The sequence below is a fragment of the Anopheles arabiensis genome, chromosome 2 (genome assembly GCF_016920715.1).
Source record: "Anopheles arabiensis isolate DONGOLA chromosome 2, AaraD3, whole genome shotgun sequence".
Classification (NCBI taxonomy): Eukaryota; Metazoa; Arthropoda; class Insecta; order Diptera; family Culicidae; genus Anopheles; species Anopheles arabiensis.
The window spans coordinates 91,135,646-91,157,475 of NC_053517.1; the positions used below are offsets into that span (position 1 = coordinate 91,135,646).

Sequence of the window (21,830 nt, forward strand, 5' to 3'; positions counted from 1 at the left end):
GCGTTGCGTTTCTCGCCCGCAGTCGATCGATGCTCTCCAGCAACCCTCGTTGCCGATCGCCATCGAATTCAAAATCCATCGCCGAGCAAGTTGACAGTTATTGGAAAAAGGATTTCCAGCAAAAAAACGATTCAAGTTATGCCAAGTGCTCTCTTACCGCTTACCGCGCCCTCTCAAGACGACGAAGACGACGACGATGACAGGCCCAGAGACGACTGTCTCGGGATGCCAATTTCCAAACCGTCCCCGCCCCCCTCCCCCTTCCATACACCCGCATAACGCAATGCAGGATTAAACCGTAACGCGATATGCTAAAATCTTTTCACCCGCTCCCCGTTCCCTACGCCCTCCGTACGGCTCCAGATGGAATGTGAAGCCGCGCGCACGATGATGGTGAAATCCACCCGGATGCTCCATGATAATGGGGTGTGTATAACGGAACGGGATGGGAACCCGATGCGGATGGTTTCGTGGGGTGAAGAATTTCCTCTTCATTTTCTTCACAAATACACACACGCACACAGAGACAAACAAAAAAGGAAGAAAAAAAGGAACACAAACCAACCAACCACAACCACCACCCGATTCACTCAAAGATAATCGATTTTCTTCCGCTATGGTAAGTTGATTCGAGAGGCGGTAAAAATCAGGCTCGGTTCCTTCGGTTCCTTTTTTGGGGGGGAGGGAGGGGGGTGGGGTACGATTCCGCAGCATTCGCGCTATCTTTACCATCGCTTATTTGATCGCGCTTGGGTCGTCGTCGCGCTCGCTTTTTTTTCTGCCACCGCCACTAAATAATAATTCGCGCCCAACAAACCAACAAAACTGGACAAACAAAACACCCGTGGGATGCCCCGAACCGGAGGGAAACAAAAATTTAGCACCAAACACGCATACAGAAGAAGAAGAAGAAGAAGAAGAAGAAGAAGAAGAAAAAGAAGGAGAAAACATACCCTCGGAAATGGCAGCCTAGGACAACGGCATCAAATTAATATTTCCCGCTTTTCTGTGTCTGCACTCTGCACAATGAAAAAGGAAAACACGAGTACCGATGGGGTGGAAAGGTGGAAAAGCAAAGCAAAACCACCGAAACAACACCGTTCGATCGATGATCTGGAAACGAGTCCATGGGACCAAACTTTTCTGGTTGAAAATTACCTTCTTCTGTCTCTCTCACTTTTTTCTGTTTTGTGTCCTTTTTTCCATCGTTGGGCCTCTTTAGCTTTTATGCTCAGTGCCACCCGATTCAATTCCTCCCGCTGTACACCCCGTGTTTCGGCAACGGTTGGTAATTTCCCATTTTCCCACCGTTTGCTTCAAACTGTTCCGATACGCGATAGGCGAGTGCGCTTGAAAAGAATGATTTTTTTTTTTTTTATTTCGTTAACGCCACACAAGGACCTCATTTCTTCGTTGATTTATCGCACTTTGATGACAGTGGCGCGAAGAGTGGGGTGATGCGGAGTGGGGCATCTCAATTTAAATGATCTTTTGCGTAGCAAAACATGTTGCACACGCACAACCAAACGATGTGGTTTTGCGACTTCGTGGAAGTTTGTTTCCATTTTGCACGCCACCGCGGCACACCATTGCGAATAATCGGAATTGGAATAGAATTGATAGAGGAAAGCTTCTTCAACGACAACGACGCTTTGAAGCGCTTCACAGGGAAGGGAAGGGAGGGTGTGTGAAGTGATTTCCAATTTAGCTTCCGTTTGCTGATGAAATGATGGTACCGATTTGCATACCATACGCACACACACTCTCAGCTTACAGTTCATTATCGTTCTGAATCGGATACCGGACAACACCTTCGATAATTTCCATTTACACAACAACAATCACACCCCAACCCGGGGAAGGAGATGTTCGGAAAGGAATGTTGCTGTTGCTAGTGTAAACATTATCTAACCGATTCCAGGAATGCATATCTGGTTGCTTTGCATTACTTACGGCACATGGAAACTGCGCACACATACACAGAGCACACCATGTCCTTTTGCGCTGAGACATGAGGTGTCCTATTTCACTATGAGGAGCTTTCGGATTCAGCAGAGATACTTGATACAGGTAGATCTGAGTTTATGTGTGTATGTGTTAGTGTGTTTGTATGAACATTCTGAGAATAATTCAACCATGAAATGTGATAATCTACTAAAGAGTTCCTGGTAAACCATACCTTTGAGGGGAAATGTCCATTTGCCCAGCCTAGGATCCGGCTAAAGCAATGGCAGAATGACTTCTATGAAGGGCAGTTCTCTGTTAATAGACAGGACAGAGTGTAATGCCACACAAATCAAGAGCAATTTGGGTTATGTTATGTTATGTTATGAGCTGGCTGAAAAATGTGCAAGTTGATTAAACTAGCTATGTTATCTTTCTCGAAAAGCGATGTACAATTTAGCTACATATCAGTGTTAGTTTTAGGTTAGTTTTAGTTGCCTTTTTGTTCTTGCCGGACATCTGACGGTAACAGGAATTTTATTTGAGTCCAGGCACAATGTAAACGACGCAAATGCCCCCAAACACTTCAGCACGAGGAATCTTACATCTTGACATCTACAACGTATTTGGACTGGTCCAATGTTATTTTTCACCCATCCAAGTGTTAATTTTGACTGCTCTATGGAGGTATCGATTTGCTTATGTTTTCTACATCATTCTACACATTTCATGCTCTTAAACGGAATGGGAAGGACTTGAGCTTGCTAAGATTGTTAGATCCATACATCGTTTTATATACTGAATAATTAGCATTTGAAAGTTCACTACATAGGGCTGTCAAAATTAAACTTGAACGGGTGAAAACTTACATTGTACCAGTCCAGATACGTCAAATGGATGTCAACATTCTCTGCTAGAATCCACGACAGGTATGCTGTTAAGTCGTGCGAGTAGACGACTATACCACAGGACCGCAACCAAACATTGTACTTTAAAACATCAACTATCTGATGAATGGTGTGCAATCATAATATTCCTAATATCTGCAGTAAGATATCCAGCTGATACATCGGATTTATCCCTTGTAAGAAGGTCGTCAACATCTTTTGAAGGTCAAACTGTTCAGTGAAGCATACACTGATGTCCTAAAGTTGAGTAGAAGGCAGACTAATAAGTTCAATCTAACCAATATGCGACGATACTAATTATGCGACTAATTTATGCTCAACCACATAAACTCAGATATTTCTATGCATTAACTTAGAAAAACTCTTATCGAGTTAATTGATTCAGAAGAAAGGCCCATTTCGAAATCACTGTATCACTAAATAGAGCTCCAATTTCTCTTGCATCATATTATTTCGCTCCCTTAAGATATTAGACGCACTGATTCAAACAAAAAAAAACAACCAAAAACAGACAGCAAAAGACGATGAAAGGATGTGTCTTCACCGCGGGGAAAGAAATGTCCTATCGATACCAACCGGCAAACCGATTCGTCACGCTAAAGTAGGTTTGTTCCGATAACAAATTTGTGTTATTATTCTATACTGTCTCCGCTCCTGCTCCTGTACTGGTGAATCCTTTCCCTACCAGATTCATCCAACTGTAGTATCGATAACGATACCACACACACAAACACACACAAACACACATACGCAGACACACCGGTGCTCAGGAAAGAGCCATTTCCCCAACGTCACGACATAATAGAATCGATTCTTTGCTCGAGTGATTGCGATCAGAGTGGGCAGAAGAAAAAGAAAGGAAGCAGCCCCGATAGTGAAAAAGAACAAACATTGGAAAAATGGCCACAAAAACAAGACAATATTTGAAACACACGTTATACAGCAACACATAGAAGATGCGCAAGGGTTTCGTTGGTCGTCAGTTTGTGCCGTTGGTTCGGTTCGGTTGTTGCTGCGCATAACACGCGGCAATATGTTTATACAACGGCGTAGTAACAACGGGAACCTTAATTTGGTACCCGATGGCGGGGGAGGGAGCAGGATGTGAATGTGATCAAAAGAGATGTTCTAACGCGAGTGAAAGGCCGCAAGCGAGGGGGACAACCGAATGTCCCGCAGAAAAAAAAGGTACAGAGGCAGGCGTGCGATGTTGCAAATCTTGAAGTTGACGAAGATATGGATTAGAAAACGCAAAGCAAAAACCCTTCACAGCAGCAAAAACAGGCAGTCACATCGCAGCCTGGTTAAAAGTTGTAAGTACAGCCGTACTTACACAGCCATCCATCCATCCATCCAGCACGTGGCGAAGTGTTTCATTTTTGTTGTTGTTGTTGCCTCTTCACATGGCCTTCTTTGCTGCGACACTGAAACGACACTTGTCAAGACGCCCCAGCACACACTCAAGTACAATGTGCATGTGATAACTTTCTTTCACAGTTCCGATGCTTTAAGCGACAGATTTCTCACTCAACGACAATAGCGGGTGCAATACAATCCCTTCGCATGCTGTGTTCATATAGCAGCATATGGGGAGGGAGAAACTTGAAAGAGAATTGTCGCATGGCACCACTTTCTTCCCAATCGCCCACGAATGAGATACGTCCCACACGCCGCAGATGATGGGTGATCTCGCTACTCATGGCAAGACACACACACACACACTGCAAATAGGGGTTGGTTGTGCACACACGCCGGCCTATTACACAATCGGTTGCCATTGTCAAACATCATTGTCAAGGCCCGGGACCAGGATGCTCTCAGGATGATGAAACCATCCAACGGGGGAATATGAAATAGAAAAGGATGGAAGGGAATGGGGTGGTGGATGTACATGTGTTTGCGTGTATGTGTGTTTAAATCTGTAATCTGCTTATGTCACGACGAAGTGTTACGGAACAACAGCAGCAGCGTGATGGTGTGCAGCAGTGTGAATTTTACATCCAATTTGATCGTGTTTTTAAATTGTACTTAAAACAGAAACATTCGTTACTACATCACCTCTTGTAAGCGACACATGATGCTTTACAGAACGGATGATCCTACACGTTGGTGCGCCACACCGACGCCACTCCTCACAACACGCGTCTAACAACGTGTGTGGAGCGCGTACTTCACGGCAAACTTGATGAAGGTACAATGCGCAATTGATGAAGTGCCGGCGATCCAGCGAGACGCAATGTCTGCTTTGATCGAGCTGCACCACTGCTAGGGAGGCTGCCGGGCCGTGTCCGCGTCGATGGTCGATTGAGTTTGCAGCGCAACAGTCACGCTGCTAAACTGGAACTATTAGCATAGTTCCATTCTCTTTCCTCAGGGTTTTTTATTTGCTAACTTTGTGCACACAAACGCTGCTCGACCTCCAAACTTTTCTAACGCGTCTGTGAGATTCTACAGTACCCGTCTCCCGTCCCGTCTACACGCAACCTAATAACGTCATCTTTCTCGTTTTTGCTCTCTCTCGTTTGCATTCTTGCGCCCGTTCGCTCTCTCGGAACAATCTTCATTAGCCGAGGCAGGGTCTGTGATTGCCATTATCAACAGTAACAAACGACGACAGCTACGACGGCGCGATGGCGTCGTCGTTTGCTAATTGCTCCTACGCGCCCGATCCGAGCGCGGGCGACGCGAATCCATTCAACTACGGCGAGCGCAGCCTGCTGGACGATCGTGACAAGCGGTACGTACTGATTTTGGGTTTTCCGAAATTCCGCAAAACCCCCGGACATCCGGTGTGACTAACTCCAAACGATTGCCACTTTTTTTTTCGCTTTAATCACCAGTGGAGTAACGCGTGCATCAAGCCTAGCCCTACCGAACCACTCACTGCTAGATCTGCTCGAGCAGAAGCAAAAACTGTACGACACGATCCACCTGACGCCACCGCCGAAAGGCAATGGCACCCGGCGCCATTCGTCCGACTCGTTCCCGATGATCGAGAACGAAAGCTTTCAAATCCCGCAGCGGCAGAGCAAAAAATCGTCCCAAGGTATAGGGCCGGGGCCGCTGGTGCCACCGCCCGTACCGAAGCGCACCTTCCAGGGCAACTTCCCGCGCAAACCGCCCGACTCGTTCGAGGTACAGAAGCGGGCGTCCCTGCTCGCACTCGACAGCTACCAGCAGCAGCAACAACAGCTTCAGGCGCAGCAGCAACAGGTGCAGCAGCTACACCAGCAACTGCAGCAGCAGCTCCAGCAGCAGCATCAGCAAGCGCAACCATCGTACGCCCCGTTTGGCCGCTCCGAGCGGATCTGCAAGTCCGCCTTCGAGGATCAAACCTTCAGCTACTATCCGGCGCCGAAAAGTGCAAAAAGCACCGGAGTCTCCGCTGGAGGTTCTGCTAGCGGTGGTGGTGGTGGTGTAGGTAGTAGCGGCACCTGCCACAGTGTCAGCGCGACCAGCTTCGACGATCTCGGCGAGCCGGATGACTTTGTGCTGTTCAGCAAGAAGATGGCCTCGATCGAGTCGAACCGTTCGTCGAGCGATTCGAACAAATCGCAAACCACCATCGACACCGGGTACGTGTCGGCGAACGAAACCGACCGCTCCGTGCTGACCGGTGGCAGCTGCTCGTCCGCCAAGGGCGGCGGTGCGACCTCCTTTCGCAGCCGGTTCTCCTCCGAGGACACCCAGTCGTCGCTGGACAGCTTCCTCTCCTCCGAGCTGCACCGGACCGACACGATCGAGTCGCTGCCGCTGAACGATTCGCCCTTCAGCCTGAAGAAGAACGTGTTCAACTTCGATCTGAAAACGTCCCCGCTGATCCGGGGCAGCAGCACCGTCTCGCCGAACTCGATCGACGAAAAGCTGGACAGCTGTTCGCCGCGCAGCATCGAGAGCAAGGGCTCCCGCAAGCTGCCGACCGTGCCGACGCGCAAAGGGCCGGCCAGTGGGGTCGTGATGCAGCCGAAGCTTCCACCGCCGGGTTCCGCCAGCGCGGGAGCGAACAGTCGCATGACGCCGCCGCTACCACCGTCCCGCTCGCAGCAAGCGTTCGAAACGCGCAAACTGCAGAAGCTGCAGCAAGCGCAGCAGCAACAAACGCAGCTCAACAACGTGGCGTCGGCGCACAAGACGGCACTGGAAAGCTTGCAGGAGCTGTACAGCAGACCGCTCGGCATCAGGCGCAACATACATCGGCCACCGCCGCTCAGCCAGCAGCAGATGGTCAACGCAGCGGCAAAAGCGTCCCTGCTGGCCGGCCAGCGCCAAGACTCGAGCATCTCGAGCGACAGCTTCTCCATTACCTCAAGCCCGGGCTTTCAGAGCAAAGCGATGGAGAGCTCACTGCTGCAACAACACACATCCACCACCAACAGCAGCAAGTTCAACCGCTCGACCATTCGCGGCAAGCCACCGATGGACACGGCAACCGCGGTCGGCATCGGTGGGACGAACGTTGCGCCGAACAACCTGACGGCGCTGATGAATTCAGCCGGATCAACGCCGGGAGCGTCCGTCACGGCTGGCTCAACTTCCATGTCGTCCGGTACCGGCAGTAACATTCCCAATGAAGGTTTGGCGGGAATCGGTATGTCCACTGGTACGATTCGATCCGTTCCGCCGCGAGTTAGCATGCGGCAAGATTCCAGCATATCCAGCGACAGCTTTAGTCAAACGTCCAGCCCTAGCTACAACTCGAAGATCATGGAGGCGCCGCTCCTATCGCACGCCGCCAAGATGCCCAAGGTGTCGAAACCGATCGCGAAGAACCTGGACGAAATCACGAAGGAATCGCCAACGGACGTGAACGGGACGGCCGCCATCATTAAGAGTGCATCGACACCGGCCAGCCTACAGACGATCGTGCGGCTTTCCAACGGCTCAAACGTTAGTCTACAGCACAAGGTAAGAAGCATCTTGGGAAGAAGCTGTGTAAGATCACACAACTAACCTTCAATTCAATACTTTCCAGAAGTTCCAAATTTTAAAAGCACGCAAAAACTCCAACCCGTACGTGACGAGCGGCCGGTTAAAGTTCCGCCTCTGCCAGATATTGCTGAACGCCGTCGGGCTGCTGGCCATTGCCGGTGGACTCGCGGCCTACTTTAACGCCTACCCGACGATCAAGTTTGTCAATCAAACCATCACCCGTACGGCGGTTCCAGCGTCCCAGCCCGGCAGTTCCGCAGTGGGCGGTGGTGGCGCTGTTTCCTCTGTCCCGGCGTCCGGTTCGGGCCAATCTGCGGCTGGATCACCAGGCCGGACAGCACTGGATGTGGCCGGTGGTTTCCGTGGCGATCGTAACCCAGCGCCCGGCGTTTGTCTGCCGGTGATCGTAAAGTTCTGCCAGCAACATCGCGTACCCTACAACTATACCGTCTTTCCGAACTACATTGGACATTTTGGCCAGCCCGAGGCACAGATCGTAAGTAATTTAACCATTTCGGCGCAAATGTGTGCACATCATCCCACTAATGTTGGGGAATCTTTCAGGAAATTGATCTCTTCGAAGCGCTGGTCGATGTGCAGTGTTACGAGCTTGTTCCACTGTTCTTATGCTCTCTGTTTGTGCCTAAATGCGGTAATTCCGGTGCAACCGTACCGCCATGTAAAAGTTTGTGTACTGGTAAGTGCATTCGGTACGTAGTACGCAGGCTGATTTTCGAGATCCTAATCATACCTCAAACCGACAGAAACAATGCGTCGATGCAGCTTCTTCTTCGACGTGTTCGGACTGGAGCTGCCGGAGTATCTGCGCTGCTCGATCTTCAACGATGCCGTGTCGGACCAGGAGGAGTGCGTCGGGATGGCCGAGTACAAGGAGTCGATCATACGGTCCCGCCGACCGATGGCCTGCACTGGTTTTCTGTGTGACAAGCGGCGCTGCATACCGAACGACTGGAAGTGTGACGGGCACGTCGACTGTCAGGATCAAACGGATGAGGCGCACTGTGACTTTTGCGGTGACGATGCGATCCACTGCGGCGAGGGGCAGTGCATGAGCCAGAAGCACGTGTGCGACGGTACGCCCAACTGTCCGTACGGGCAGGACGAGCGAAACTGCAGTAAGTGTTTGCGAATGAATTCTGGGAAACAGACTCCACAGAAACATTATTACATTTCACTAGAGATGGGTTACTATGATTCAGATTCATCAATCTGAATGAATCTTCAAAGGGCATCTTTGAATCTGAATCTCATATTTAGTGATTCGTGAATTTCCAAAGGTTCATGCATCTCCCAAGATTTAAGAATCTCTGTAGATTCATAGTTCTCTAAACATTCACGAATCTCTAAATATGCACAGATAGTTTGAGTAACACTGATTCAAACTCATGAATCATCAAAGTGATTTTATTGAATCTAGATCGCTCCGAAAGATAACTACTTTAAAAACGCTACTTTTCACTCTTCAACTCAGTTCGGCTCAGCGAGCGTAATGGTGATCTTGGCCGGGGTACGCTGGAGGTGTACAAAGCGGACCTTAAACAGTGGGCCCCGGCGTGCGTGAAAAACTGGGATCCGGCCACCTCACCCACCATGATCTGCTCCCTACTGGGCTACAGCTCGGTCAACTCGAGCCGCACGGCAATGCGCGGCTCGAACCGGACGCTCGTCAGCACCAAGGACGCCTCCTCCATGTGGCGCATGTACCAGAAGAAGGACGTCAACCTGATCAAGGAGTTCAACAGCTGCGACATCAACTCGCGCTACCCGGTCGCAGAGCTGACGTGTTCGAACTTTGGTAGGAATTGAAGTAGTATTTTCAGTAATCAGGTTTACTAAATCTCCGAACCTGTCTTTCGCCAACAGAGTGTGGTAAGGTGAGGAACAGGAAGTACTTCAAGGCAACGAAACGCATTGTCGGTGGATCGACCTCCAACCCGGGCGACTGGCCGTTCATAGCGGCCATTCTCGGCGGACCAGAGGAGGTGTTCTACTGTGCCGGCGTACTAATCGCCGACCAGTGGGTCCTAACCGCTTCGCACTGCATCGGCAAGTAAGTATTCGGCGGCGCCCCTCTCTCTCTCTCACTCTTTTGGGCTGTGCTGGTCCTCTTTCCCACACGCGCACAAACACCTCCCTCGTACCGACCCCGGTAGCTATGAAATAGTATGTTTTTGTGTACATATCAGTTCTCCCACTAGTCACACGATGCGCAACGTCAACGACTGGACGATACAGCTCGGCATTACGCGGCGCCGCTCGCACACGTACTACGGACAGAAGGTGAAGGTGAAGACGGTCATACCGCACCCGATGTACAACCTGCACATCCCGCACGACAATGACATTGCCCTGTTCCAGGTAAGTTTGTGTATGGGAGAGTAGCAAACTTCGCAACACTGAACACTGACCACCGTCTTATCTCGGCTCACACTTCAGCTGGCCACCCGGGTAGCGTTTCACGAGCATCTGCTTCCGGTTTGTTTGCCGCCACCGCACATCCGGGAGCTGCCGACCGGCATCAACTGTACTGTGGTTGGATGGGGCAAGCGTGAGGAGCGTAACTGTAAGTATCTTCGCACGAGTGTGGGTCTATGTTTTCAAGTTCGGAAATGTCCCACACAAGCTGTGTTGCTGAAACAGTGGACCTAAAAACAACCCGAAGAAAGTTTTATACCATTCCCAAGAAACAGCATATGTGTGTGTGTGTGTGTGTGGGTGCCAGTGTTTGTAGACGTGGGAAATAAAGTTTTCCCTACCTACGAAAGTTCCAAGAACCGAGAAAAGAAGCCCTTTTCAACAACTAACCCATAGCAGAAAGCGGAACACGCCGTTGTGTAACGTCTTTCAGGTGGTGTCCAAACCCCTTTTCATCTTAAAATCTTTGCTAAAGGAAAGAAGGAAAATCAAACAAAGTAAATAAAGCGATCGAAAAGAGAAGCCGTTTTGGTGCGTGGGTGCGACAAAACATCAAACAGCGAGTGCAAAGCACCACATCTCTTTAGCAGAAGCAGCAAAACCAGTGTCCATTGATTGGAAACAGATGAGTGAAATTCAATTTCCGGAGATATACATTTGCCCCGTTTCCGTCAATGGACACACGGGGTTAAGAAATCTGTCGGTCAGGAGTTTTCCGGTGGTCAGTTACAATTCTCCGTATTTAATCCCAATCGGGTGGAAGGATGATGATGAGAAGAGCTTCAGACTTCAGAGGCTTTCTCTTTTTTGACATTTTCCACAAATACTGTAGTTCCGGCGGTACTGATAGGAAATTAGTTCTCTGTTCACTATGCATCACTACTAATCGCACGCCACATTTCCATTTTCCGCAGCCACACCGAACGGCGCATCGTACGAACCGACGCTCAACGAGGTGAACGTACCGATCGTGAGCCGCGAACTGTGCATCGACTGGCTAGAAACGTTCAACGTGACGGAGGGCATGATCTGTGCCGGCTACCAGGAAGGTGGCCGAGATGCGTGTCAGGTTAGTGCTCTATTACGCCGAAACTTTAATCATACTTTGCGCCTGTAACCTTTAACCTCTCATCCACACATGCACTGCAGGGCGATTCCGGTGGTCCGCTGCTGTGTCCGTACCCGAACGAAAAGGACCGCTGGTTCGTGGGCGGTATCGTGTCCTGGGGCGTGCGCTGTGCCCATCCCAAGCTGCCCGGCGTCTACGCGAACGTGCCCAAGTTTATACCGTGGATTTTGGCGCAAATCAACAACCACTCCGTGCTGCAGACTGACACGATCGGGCGATAATTTCGGGCCACCGTGAAAGTGTGGAAGGAGAAGCCAACAGAGATTGTTAGACTTGAAAGACGTGTAAGCCCGTGCGGCACTTGCGCTCACAGCATTTGTTTGGAGTTAGTTAAACAGCATGCTTATGAAAATGGGTCGAATATTTATCCTCAACCCTATACTAAATCAAAGCCGTCGCTCTCAAACAATCCCAAAAACACTGAATGATAAGGGCGAAAAAGTGGAATTCCCTCCCACCTGTCCACCGATGGGAACGCTTTCGCAGAGCAGGACGACATCTGCCGGAAGCAATGAATCATTCATCGGCCTACGCGTTTTCATTGATCCCCTCGCCTCATACAGACAGATAATCGACTAGACATGGGACGGATGTTTACCGTCAACCGTATCTGTCAATCAGTGTGTCAGGTGAAAACTGCCCGAGTTCAAACGGCACCCACATATCTAACCTGCTGTTCAAATAGCTCTACAAAAGCGGTAGTGTTCAGTTTAGGCACACAAAACAAGAAGAATAATTCAAACACAATAGTTTACTAGGCACAACCCACTAGGAGTCAATTGAAGGTGATATGCAATGCTGCAAAGCAAAAACAAACGAAAAGAAGATAAAACCCATTGACAATAATGGCTAATGAGACAATAACCCATTTGTTCGTAAGTACAATTTGCACACGTTAAACCATTGCACCACCAATCGGGAAGGGTTCGCGGGAAGAAGCTCCCATACAACATCCAATTCCGATGGGCCGAATTGTGTGCCCCAGGCACAGGGCACAGTAATCACGACAATAAGCAACGCTAAACAGTATGGCGCAGTATCGGTGATAGTAGGGAACTGGGGATCCTTTTTTTATTAGAAAGCAAGCAAATCAGTTAAGAAGGCAGGGCAAACGAAGACAATAAGAAGCATCTGAGTCAAACTCGGAATAATATTAGTCGCCAAAAACAAGACATAGAAGTTGTTTGTTTTAGCAAGAGAGGGGTGATATCGTTGCAGCATGATATGTTGCAGTATTTGTGCAACCAGTGGTCGTCAGTATTTGGTCTATTTGGGAAGTTCAGTAAAGTCAATGTTCGGTATTAACTTGCTCAGCGTCGCGGTTACGAATTTTGGATGAGATCAAAGACATTACAGGGGTTTCCAGGAGTTCTCATATCTGTGGTCACTGTTTGACTCTTTCTTACTTGAAATGAACTTAACGTAATGGGAATTGGACTCTACTGCATCCTTGTTGCACAAACCCAATAGGAATTTCCAAAGAGCCTGTCCAAAACGGGTGCCGTAGAATCCTATTTCCGTAATATGAAGTTCATTTCCGGTAAAGAAAGAGTCAAGGAAGTGTCCCACAACTATGAGAACTCAAAAAAAAACCTTGTAAAATTGTTTGCTTTCCTTTCGATGTTTGCTTTGAGCGGTACAATACGCGATAATAACGTGGAAGCTGGGCAGGAATACTACTGCAAACTCCAACCGGTTGCAAAAATAAGCAAAAGCCCCAAAAGTAGCAGCGATGGAAAGCAGTTTTATTCTATACAATCTACCACTATGGGCATTTAAAGCATACCTTACATATATAATATTGGTAGATATACAACAAAACCAACATACAAAATGGTAAATTATTACGAACCAGAACAATATTATTATCATTATTAATATTATTTTTTATTACAACGACTCCGTATCACTCACACAAATCAAAGCATCAATTAGCATATTTATCGACTGTTGTTGATATTTGGAAGAGTTTTAAGAGACATGGTTAGGGTTGGGCAGTGCTACAAAAACGTTGTTGGAATATTGTTGCGTTAGGAGTGGAATGTAAAGCGGAAAACAAGGTATGGAAAAGGTAAACGATCTAACCAGAGGGCAATCGCTTTTTAGGTGTTCTCCATTCAGGTGTTTGACAGAGATTCGATTATTTATCAACCCACAAAGGCGCAAAGAGTGTTTGTTATCTACCGCCAAACCCGTCTACCCAATACCACGGCACGTGTATTTTAATGGACTGTTGGAGTGTGTGGTTGGAGTTGAGTTTAATGCTAGAGATGGTTTGCCGTTTTACTAATAGAAAATGTGGTGCAGATGAGCTGCAGTAAGGAATGTTTTTGAAAGGATACATTTTTACCCCCCAAAAAAAAGAAGTGGAATAAAATAACGCATGACAATAAGAAAGAGATGAGACAAACACACAGCTAGCGCAATGTATCCAACCATATCGAGATGAATGTGTTGTATTCACTGTGAATTTTAAAAAGGAACAACGCACACAAAAAAGAGTTGCAACAATCAAATGCCATTAAACGTTGTCTTGCAACACAGTTTTGCGTTTCAATACAGTAAACTCGTCTATTTACAAATCTCGTGCTTGCATTGTGTGCTGCTAATTGTTACAGACAATAAGTAGGAATTTGTGTTTATTTTTTGCTTCTTTTTCTGTTTCTGTCCCCGTTTACGTAGGAAGTAGAATGAATTTAAAAGGTGTACAAATTTGATACGTGCTATTGCCACATCACAATTTAAAAAGGGTAGCATGTTGGGTGCGTACTTTGTACGGCAGGAATATTAAAACATAAAAGTTCTATTTGTGTGTGTTTTTTGTAGGCAACAATATAACCAAAAAGGCTACACACATACACGTGCGTTTCAAACGACGTGCCAACAGCGAGACAATAAGCACATTGCACAGTGGGTAAATGAGGTTATCGAGAAGCTAGGTATGTCAGTGTGGATACATATTTTTTATAACTAAAAACACACACATCCACATATCCACACAGACCGCAAGGACAATAAACTCGAGTGACGAGTGGAAAACAGAAAGTATTTATGGATAAAATGCATTTATAATCCTATCCCCTACTATCCCTTTAACAAAACTAGTAACGCTAAGAGAGAGAGAGAGAGAGAGAGAAAACGGAAATCCCAGAAACACATAAAACCCAGAAAAACAGAAACTACGGAGTTCAAGGAAGTTTGTGAAGAAGGCACGTTTAATGATGAACGTTATTACAATAGGAATATTGTCGCCTAGTGATGAAGACTCGTTTTTTTTTACTCAATATACTCTCCCAACAAAACAAACACTGTTGTTCGTATCAGAGCTATTACTGAACAGCAATGCCACATAGTTGTGAAGGTGCGCCACGTGGTGTAATAGTTGTGCTTTCCTTGGACAAGAAGCTTTTGTGGTAGGCATGTGTAGCGGTAGTTGATAGACGTCAGTGTAATCTTCCACGGGTTGATGGTAGGTTTGATTCCCACACAAATCATCCCGTGTACGCTCATGAATTCATGTAAAAACTGTGTGATGCGTGTGTGCGCGTGTGTGAGTGTGTGTATGTGTGTGTGTGTGAGGGGGCAAGGTGCGTAGAATTATGTACAAATTTGAATAAACCATATCCCTTAAGCTTTAGTGAAGGCTACACTTCAAACCAGGGCAGCATAGTATATCGTGAGAGCACAGAATGCCTATTTCGAGAAAGAGATGATGCAAAGGGAGAAACATTTATATCGAGTGAGGTACAATACGCAAAAACCGACACACAAGTAGCCATTAAACAACAACAACAAAAGACACACCGAATGATAGAACTTTATCGTAAACTGTAACGTAATGGGCATTAGTCAACCAAAACGACGTCCGCAGGAGAAATAAACACATAAAGCTACAATTAAATGTGCTGTACAAGGAAAAAACATCGCACCCAATGGCATAAGGGGTGGTAGTCATAAAAGCCGAACGGTGAAATGAATTTGTGAGCAACACTGGCAAAGGGCAGATGAGTGTATGTGCATGTGCTTCAAAGGCATCCTCTTTAATATTAGCTCAGCTGCGAGTGTGGTCGCAGCACCATGTCTCCCTGGTTTTATATACACAGAGTCACGACAACTAGAATTAAATCGAATCAAACAACAAACGAGCGTCATTGTAGCAGTGTTTAGGCATAAAACAATACTAATGAGAACAGTTTAAAAACGAATGAACAAAACAAAAAGAAACACACAAACAATAAACTATTTGTAGTTGACTATACGAATGAAAGGGAGGGGTGAAGGGTGAAAAAGAGAGCACAAAAGTGAAAGAGTGATGAGAAAGGGTTATGGTAAAGCATTGCATTATTTCAAAATATACCTATAAATATATATCAAATATCATATACAATTCCTGGTATATAGGAATAGAGCAACCTATCTTATGCAAACTACATGGGATGTACTAAGCTGCGCATTAGTGGATAATGGATAGTAGTGAATAGTGTGTTGGTTTTTTGTTTTCGTTTACAAGAATAATACATATGTGGTTCAATTTGTAGCAGTAGCAATTTATCCACTTTACCACCTCCAAACCCGGAACTGGTCAATGTGATGTTTTTTTATTAAAAGCCACACAACACACACTTTTTGCCGCGTCATTTAACCGGACACAAATGTTTGGTTTTGTTGAATGAGTACACAAGTACAGCAAGAGATATTAATGTGCAAATTTCAACTGCTTTCTACTTTGGTGGCCACTGAGGAAACGATTACTAATAAAAAAAACACATTTTTTTATTTAAATTCAACACGGTTTAAACACATGTAAGTAATAGGCAACAACCGTTCTTAACACAGCTTTGTGTGCATCTAAGCATCTAATCATAGTGTCAAACTATGATGTAAGGGTAAATGTTTGGACAGATCATACACCGAAACGCATTACACTCACACAAGATAGTACACCATACAAATAAAAACGTTAGAAAATTAAGAAGGATTTATGGTTTTTCACATTTTCTATTTTTTTAAACAAAACAACAACAAACCCTGCTACAAATACAACGCTAATGTGTTCTTCGTGCTTCGTTAGTGATGCATGCCTGTTTGGTAGAGGGGGGTTTTTCTGTTGTAAGTGTACTTGTTGGTGCATAGTACCATACCTAGAGGGCGCCACACACGAGTGTGCATTTATTGCTTCAACGACTGTTTCAAGAAAAGTACTGTAGCGCAGGAGGATGGAGAGGATGAATTTAATCAATTTAAAAGAAAATAGATATAGCCCAACACAGCCAACCACTGATCGAATACACACACACACACACACACACACACACACACACACACACACACTATGGAATGGGAGGGCGAGAAACATTAGAAGAAAACAAACAAAACTTATATGCGTGGGTTTCAGCTTTAATAAAAACAACTATGTCATAGAGCAGTTTGTCAGTGAACAAAAGCCACAGCACCAGTAACCCGGTAAACTCGGGCTGGCTGAGCGTGAAGAAAGTGTACATCGCCTGCCTGCAGACAGCACCATTACAATGCACCTACAGCAACATACAATAGTAACGTCACAATGCATGGAGGAATTTAACTCTCCAACCAACAGTAACCAATAGTAGAAGTAAGAGATTTTACACTTAAGTTACTTTACTTCCCTGTAGGAGTTGCTTATTTACAAGTTTAACAGGACTGTTTTTGTTGTAACATTCTAGTACATATCAAGCTAAACCGCAACTGTTTATTTGTAGGATAAGCATTCTAGAACATTTTTTTTTTTGTTTTTTTTTGTGAAAGTCAAAAATGTTTGTTTTTTCAACTCCAACAAGCAAACAAATTCACACAAAAATCCCAAACGAGCATTGTGCATAGAGGGAGAACACAACATTTTTTGCTAACACGTATAGAAATATTAAAGTAAAAGATTATATATATGTATATGTATAGTAGGAACTATCACTACCACTTCCATGTTCTAGCAGCAACTAGTAAAACAAACAACCTGTAAACACGCAAACACCCCCCGACACACATACACCCTAACTATTATTCCTGCGAATCAAATAGAGAGAAAAGAAAATGATAGATTTTATGTATTTCTTCATATACAGAGAGACAAGCATATCTTTTTAATAAACAAACAAAAGAAAAGACAAGATTGTAAAATTTAAAATTGAACCTATACATATATAAATATACTGCAGGGGTCGCTCGCGCGTAGAAGCAGGAACCCTTTCCTAGACGTTTCATAGTGTAGCAGAAGCAGCAGCCGTAGGTGATGGTTTTGTCCTCATATAACCGTGGCGCATACAGCACATTTATACACACATACATATATCACTGTCCTATATTGGCCACAGTACTAGATGACGCACTCGAGACAAAATGTCGCATAAATAAATAAAGTAAAAGGATTCACCTATAGAGGCATATTATATCTGTCATACAGAGCCATAGGAGAAGAAAGTATTTCAGAGCAGGGTAATCAGTTGTGGTGAACGCAGTCGTTACAGAGCAAACTTGCCCAAACTCTTTGCGTTGTGTTTTGAACGAGCAAGGTTTCGGTTTAATTTTTTTAGCGATGTCCGGCATCGAAACCTGAAAAACCTTTTACGTCTAGGAGGGTGAATGTAACTGTTAAATAAGGCCTAGGTTTGTAACAGACAAGTGCAAACAATTTTCCGTGTATGGCTTATCTGCACAAAAGCACAAATACAGAACGCTAAAACAAAGTCAGTAGTAAGTTAATTATTTGTTGATAATAAAACACGCAGTCAAAAACGCACACATAAATTTAATGTTAAGCATAAACCCATATGAACTATGTAATGAATACGCAACCATGTTCGCCTCACAGTGAAACGATCCAACCGGTCAACAGCTAAACATATGTGCTCAGTGTACATATTGTTGTGCTTTTTTTTTCAAACAGAACAAATAGTAACAGCGGCCATGTCATCACTAAACCAACACAGTTAGCACTATGTACTAGGCGCCTCCATACGCACCGGAACGGCTGTATTGCAGTTTACAGTTTTAACAGTTTTCTAGCACTCGCTTGCCTAGTAGAAACTAACCGTACAGTCGCCACGAATAGCAAAACATAACCGCAATATAATACTTTACGTGTGAGCCGCATCTTTTTCGTATTACGTTGCAGTATAAATGCGCGATTAAGTAATTGTCCGCATCAGAGTCCGTTGATGCGGAAGGTACAGTAGCGTACGAATTTGTAGCGAAATCGAACTTTTCGAATTAAAAAGGGGACATAATCAAGGTCAGTTAAGCATCCTCGTGTTTCGTAAAGATTGCTGTAGCTGTGAGAGTTGCGCGTGTGTTTGTACTTCTATTGCAGGGTTTCCCAGACAGTTTGCAATGTGAACAGCATTACTCACTGTTTGTGAGATGTTTCTCAACAACTGTCACATATTGAATGAGCGACACAAATAATCAGCTCATGCTAAACAAGTTAAACAAAACGCCTATCAAAAAGAATCCAAATCATGGCATGTTGAAAATCATGTGGAAGAACTGAAACACTATTGCAAAGCAAATGAAACAAGTGAACAATGCTGTTCACATTGGAGCTCCGGAACTCCAGAAACGCAGTATTTTTTTTTTTGTAATGCATTCCAATGTATTCACCACAGCACAGGTTTAAAAGTGTGCAACAAAAACTACCTAGCGGCTACAAACAAAGCAAATTCAGTGTTCAAAATTGTTCCCACAGCCGCCAGAGTTCGTGTAGCGAGACAGAAATCGAGAGTAGTTGGCAGACATTTTCAACCACCCATCCGAGGAGTAAAGTGAAAAGGATATGATGGTAACATTATGCATGCATCATTTCCGTACTATATTTTGTTCTACGTTCAATCCCATAGTATATCAACATCAGCTCGATTAGTGTAGGGTGTTTGCTCTGAAAAATGAAGCATAATAAGCTAATAGATGATATTATCGTTTGTTTTTTTTTTATTGTATAAAAATAACTTCGCTACCTAATTCCGTTTAGATGACAGAAGAAAAAAACCACATACAGAGAAATGTAGGAAAGGCCTCAAGCACAGAACAATTATGTTTCTCATGTATTTTGTATGGTGTGTAAGTGGTTATTCGACCCATTGCTCGTAAAGTACCCGTGTCAATTTTAGAAAAGTGGGAACGTTCCCTCTGCCCCGCGTGAGCGCCCCACAATTCCCCGGCTGGACCCGGCAGAAGGAGGTGGAAGGATAGGAAGAAAGATACAGGAGGATACATACTATTTTTTAAAAAGCAAAAATTATCACCACCGCCATCGAAGCTACTCGTTTTTTAGAGCAAGCTCAGTATGAATGTTAGAGCTCAGCAGGTATAGACAATAATCGATGTACGCAGTCGCCGTTCCTAAGCAGCGCGGCCAGCAGGAAAGAGAAAGGGTTTGCGCCGACCAGCCGTGGATGTATGTGTGCGTGTGTGTGCGTGTGTTGGTGTGTGTGTGTGTCGGTGTGTGTATCACTTCCCTACCTAGTGCAAGGCATCTTATGTACGAACCACGAAAGGTTTTCAACTTTAAACTAGACGAGTGAAAAGGACAATAATCAATTACGAACTCAATGCCGTTTACCTATTTAAAATAAAACAAAAAACCAAAAGAGAAGACATGCACTGTTCATGAGGTGTTTAGCTACAATCATTAAAAGACACACATACATACACACACGTAGAGCAACCAATTTAAAATCCCACGTTGCGTTGGTGATGATAATGATGGGTGGAAAATGGGGAGCAGGAAGGCACGATTGACGATAATGTAAGCAAAACAGGGACGGAAATTTATCCTCCAACCGAAGAGTGTGTAGTAGTTGCGTTAGTAGGCTCGGTCACATTGGACCGGCAGAGTAGGCCGCTGTGCAAGAGTGTGTTGGTTTTACGCCACCGTAATGTAACTAAATAGAACGATTATATACATGCATACAAAATATATACACATATATAGACACACACACACATACACACACTCCTTCATGTAAAACGTTGAGGGTAAAAGCTAAATGTACATGTGTGTGTGTGTGTGCGTGTGTTGCCAAAATGAATTCGCGATATGAGGGAGGCAAACCCTCTAAATTAGTCCTTAACCACACTCCCCTCCTCCACTTCCAAAGGAGCGTGCGGGACAGTGCCGCACACTATCACCCACCCACACACCCACACACACACACACACTCCAAAGATCGCTGTATACAACGTAAAAAAGAAAAACTTTAAATCCCGCAACCAGAAAATGCGAGTAACACACAAATATGATGTATTTAAAGTTAAAACAAACCAAAACAAACGCCATCACCGTAAAATGAAACAAACTAACTGAAATATGTGCAATGACAATAGACACGAATCAATTGAAAACCAGAAACTAAAGAAAAATAAAATTGTAGAACGCTTTTTATGTAAGAAAAATCAAACCTGGCGGTTAGAGCTGGGGTTCGTGAGTGTGTTTTCTTGATGTGTTGGTTAGAAATTGAAGGAAAAATGTGTCCGAAAAATCTACCATGAGCTTTTTTTTGCTGGAATATCTAAGTAAGCCATGTGGATGTAGGATAGGGTTAGTTCAGGGGGTGTTTGTTCAGGGCTGTCCACTGTATGCGAGATCGTTGAGATACGATCGAAGCAGCAAGCTATGATTCTAGCAAATACTTGGCATCGACAAAGCTGCCGAAGCCATTTTCTATGCTTTTGGTGAATGTATCGAACATTCGTAATGCATAAAATTAAGCCATCGATAACTGTCGCTTCAACCTTCTTCCGCAGGGATCCCCCACGTCATATAGCCCTTTCTTTTTTTTCTTTGCTATGGCAATAAGGATACAACGTTCGTAAAGCGGGTTCAACTGCGCACGGTTTCTCGAACGATTTATTCTACACCCAGTAACACGTTACATTTGCACCTCTCTTCCTTTGCACTATCCCGTGGCACACTCTATTTATCCGGAATAGATTCAAGACCCTAAAAGAACAACAAAACAAACATTTAAGCAAGCATCCCTCAAGAAGGAAAACTCTCAACTCTGAGGCACTCACGTTGCACTGGTACGGGTTGCCGGTCAGTCGCATGTCCCGGGTGTACATAATGCGGTCCCATCTTTCATCCGTATTGCGCCGGTATGCCTACGAACAATTAGATTGGAAACGCATTTTAATTCTACCACTTCCAACGCATCTTTTGCAAGCATCCCAAAAACCGGGACCTGGTTATGTAAAAGCCCCAACAACAAACCAAAGCAGCAACACGGCGGCTAGAGACGGCGCACGGCTTTACTTACATTGTCCAGCGTCAGCTTGTGCAGTCCGTACAGCGCAAACCCGGGCACGGACAGGACGGCCGTAATGATTCCGAACGAGGGCAGGATTTCGAACCACATTTTGTGTTTTGATTGCAAAAGTTACACCAAAACTGCGTGAATCCAGCCAAGTGGGTTGAAGATGTTTTTCTTTTCGCCTGTCAAAGCGCTGCTGTCACA

General features: G+C 45.3%; 2 protein-coding genes across 4 annotated transcripts in view; one reads left to right on the forward strand and one right to left on the reverse strand.

Annotated features, from left to right (window-relative positions):
• Positions 1 to 20,763, forward strand: part of LOC120898026 — a 52,759-nt gene extending 31,996 nt beyond the window's left edge. The window contains exons 1-12 of one of the 3 annotated variants that reach the window (XM_040303333.1): positions 5,077 to 5,292; positions 5,420 to 5,589; positions 5,693 to 7,757; positions 7,825 to 8,277; positions 8,346 to 8,478; positions 8,546 to 8,917; positions 9,274 to 9,597; positions 9,666 to 9,852; positions 9,989 to 10,160; positions 10,239 to 10,365; positions 11,132 to 11,286; positions 11,367 to 20,763. In XM_040303333.1, the coding sequence (XP_040159267.1) occupies positions 5,483 to 5,589; positions 5,693 to 7,757; positions 7,825 to 8,277; positions 8,346 to 8,478; positions 8,546 to 8,917; positions 9,274 to 9,597; positions 9,666 to 9,852; positions 9,989 to 10,160; positions 10,239 to 10,365; positions 11,132 to 11,286; positions 11,367 to 11,567 (4,296 nt within the window). In that variant the 5' untranslated portion in view covers positions 5,077 to 5,292; positions 5,420 to 5,482 and the 3' untranslated portion in view covers positions 11,568 to 20,763. Of the gene's footprint in view, positions 1 to 5,076; positions 5,293 to 5,419; positions 5,590 to 5,692; positions 7,758 to 7,824; positions 8,278 to 8,345; positions 8,479 to 8,545; positions 8,918 to 9,273; positions 9,598 to 9,665; positions 9,853 to 9,988; positions 10,161 to 10,238; positions 10,366 to 11,131; positions 11,287 to 11,366 lie in introns of those variants that run through there. The other 2 variants (XM_040303332.1, XM_040303334.1) reach the window with 2 other exon arrangements.
• A 423-nt stretch (positions 20,764 to 21,186) lies between these two features.
• Positions 21,187 to 21,826, reverse strand: LOC120898028. The gene is made up of 3 exons (XM_040303337.1): positions 21,633 to 21,826; positions 21,391 to 21,477; positions 21,187 to 21,316 (listed from the first exon to the last, which is right to left on the reverse strand). Exons 1-3 carry the CDS (start codon positions 21,729 to 21,731, stop codon positions 21,290 to 21,292), a joined length of 213 nt encoding a protein of 70 aa, XP_040159271.1. The 5' UTR covers positions 21,732 to 21,826; the 3' UTR covers positions 21,187 to 21,289.
• Positions 21,827 to 21,830: the final 4 nt, after the last annotated feature.

Excerpts from the sequence above, each read along its gene's own strand:
- LOC120898028 (XM_040303337.1), bottom strand. The coding sequence starts at position 21,731 with ATGTGGTTCGAAATCCTGCCCTCGTTCGGAATCATTACGGCCGTCCTG. Across the intron at positions 21,478-21,632 it reads ACAAGCTGACGCTGGACAAT|GCATACCGGCGCAATACGGA; the intron begins GTAAGTAAAGCC and ends AATTGTTCGTAG. Across the intron at positions 21,317-21,390 it reads GCAACCCGTACCAGTGCAAC|GGTCTTGAATCTATTCCGGA; the intron begins GTGAGTGCCTCA and ends TTGTTCTTTTAG.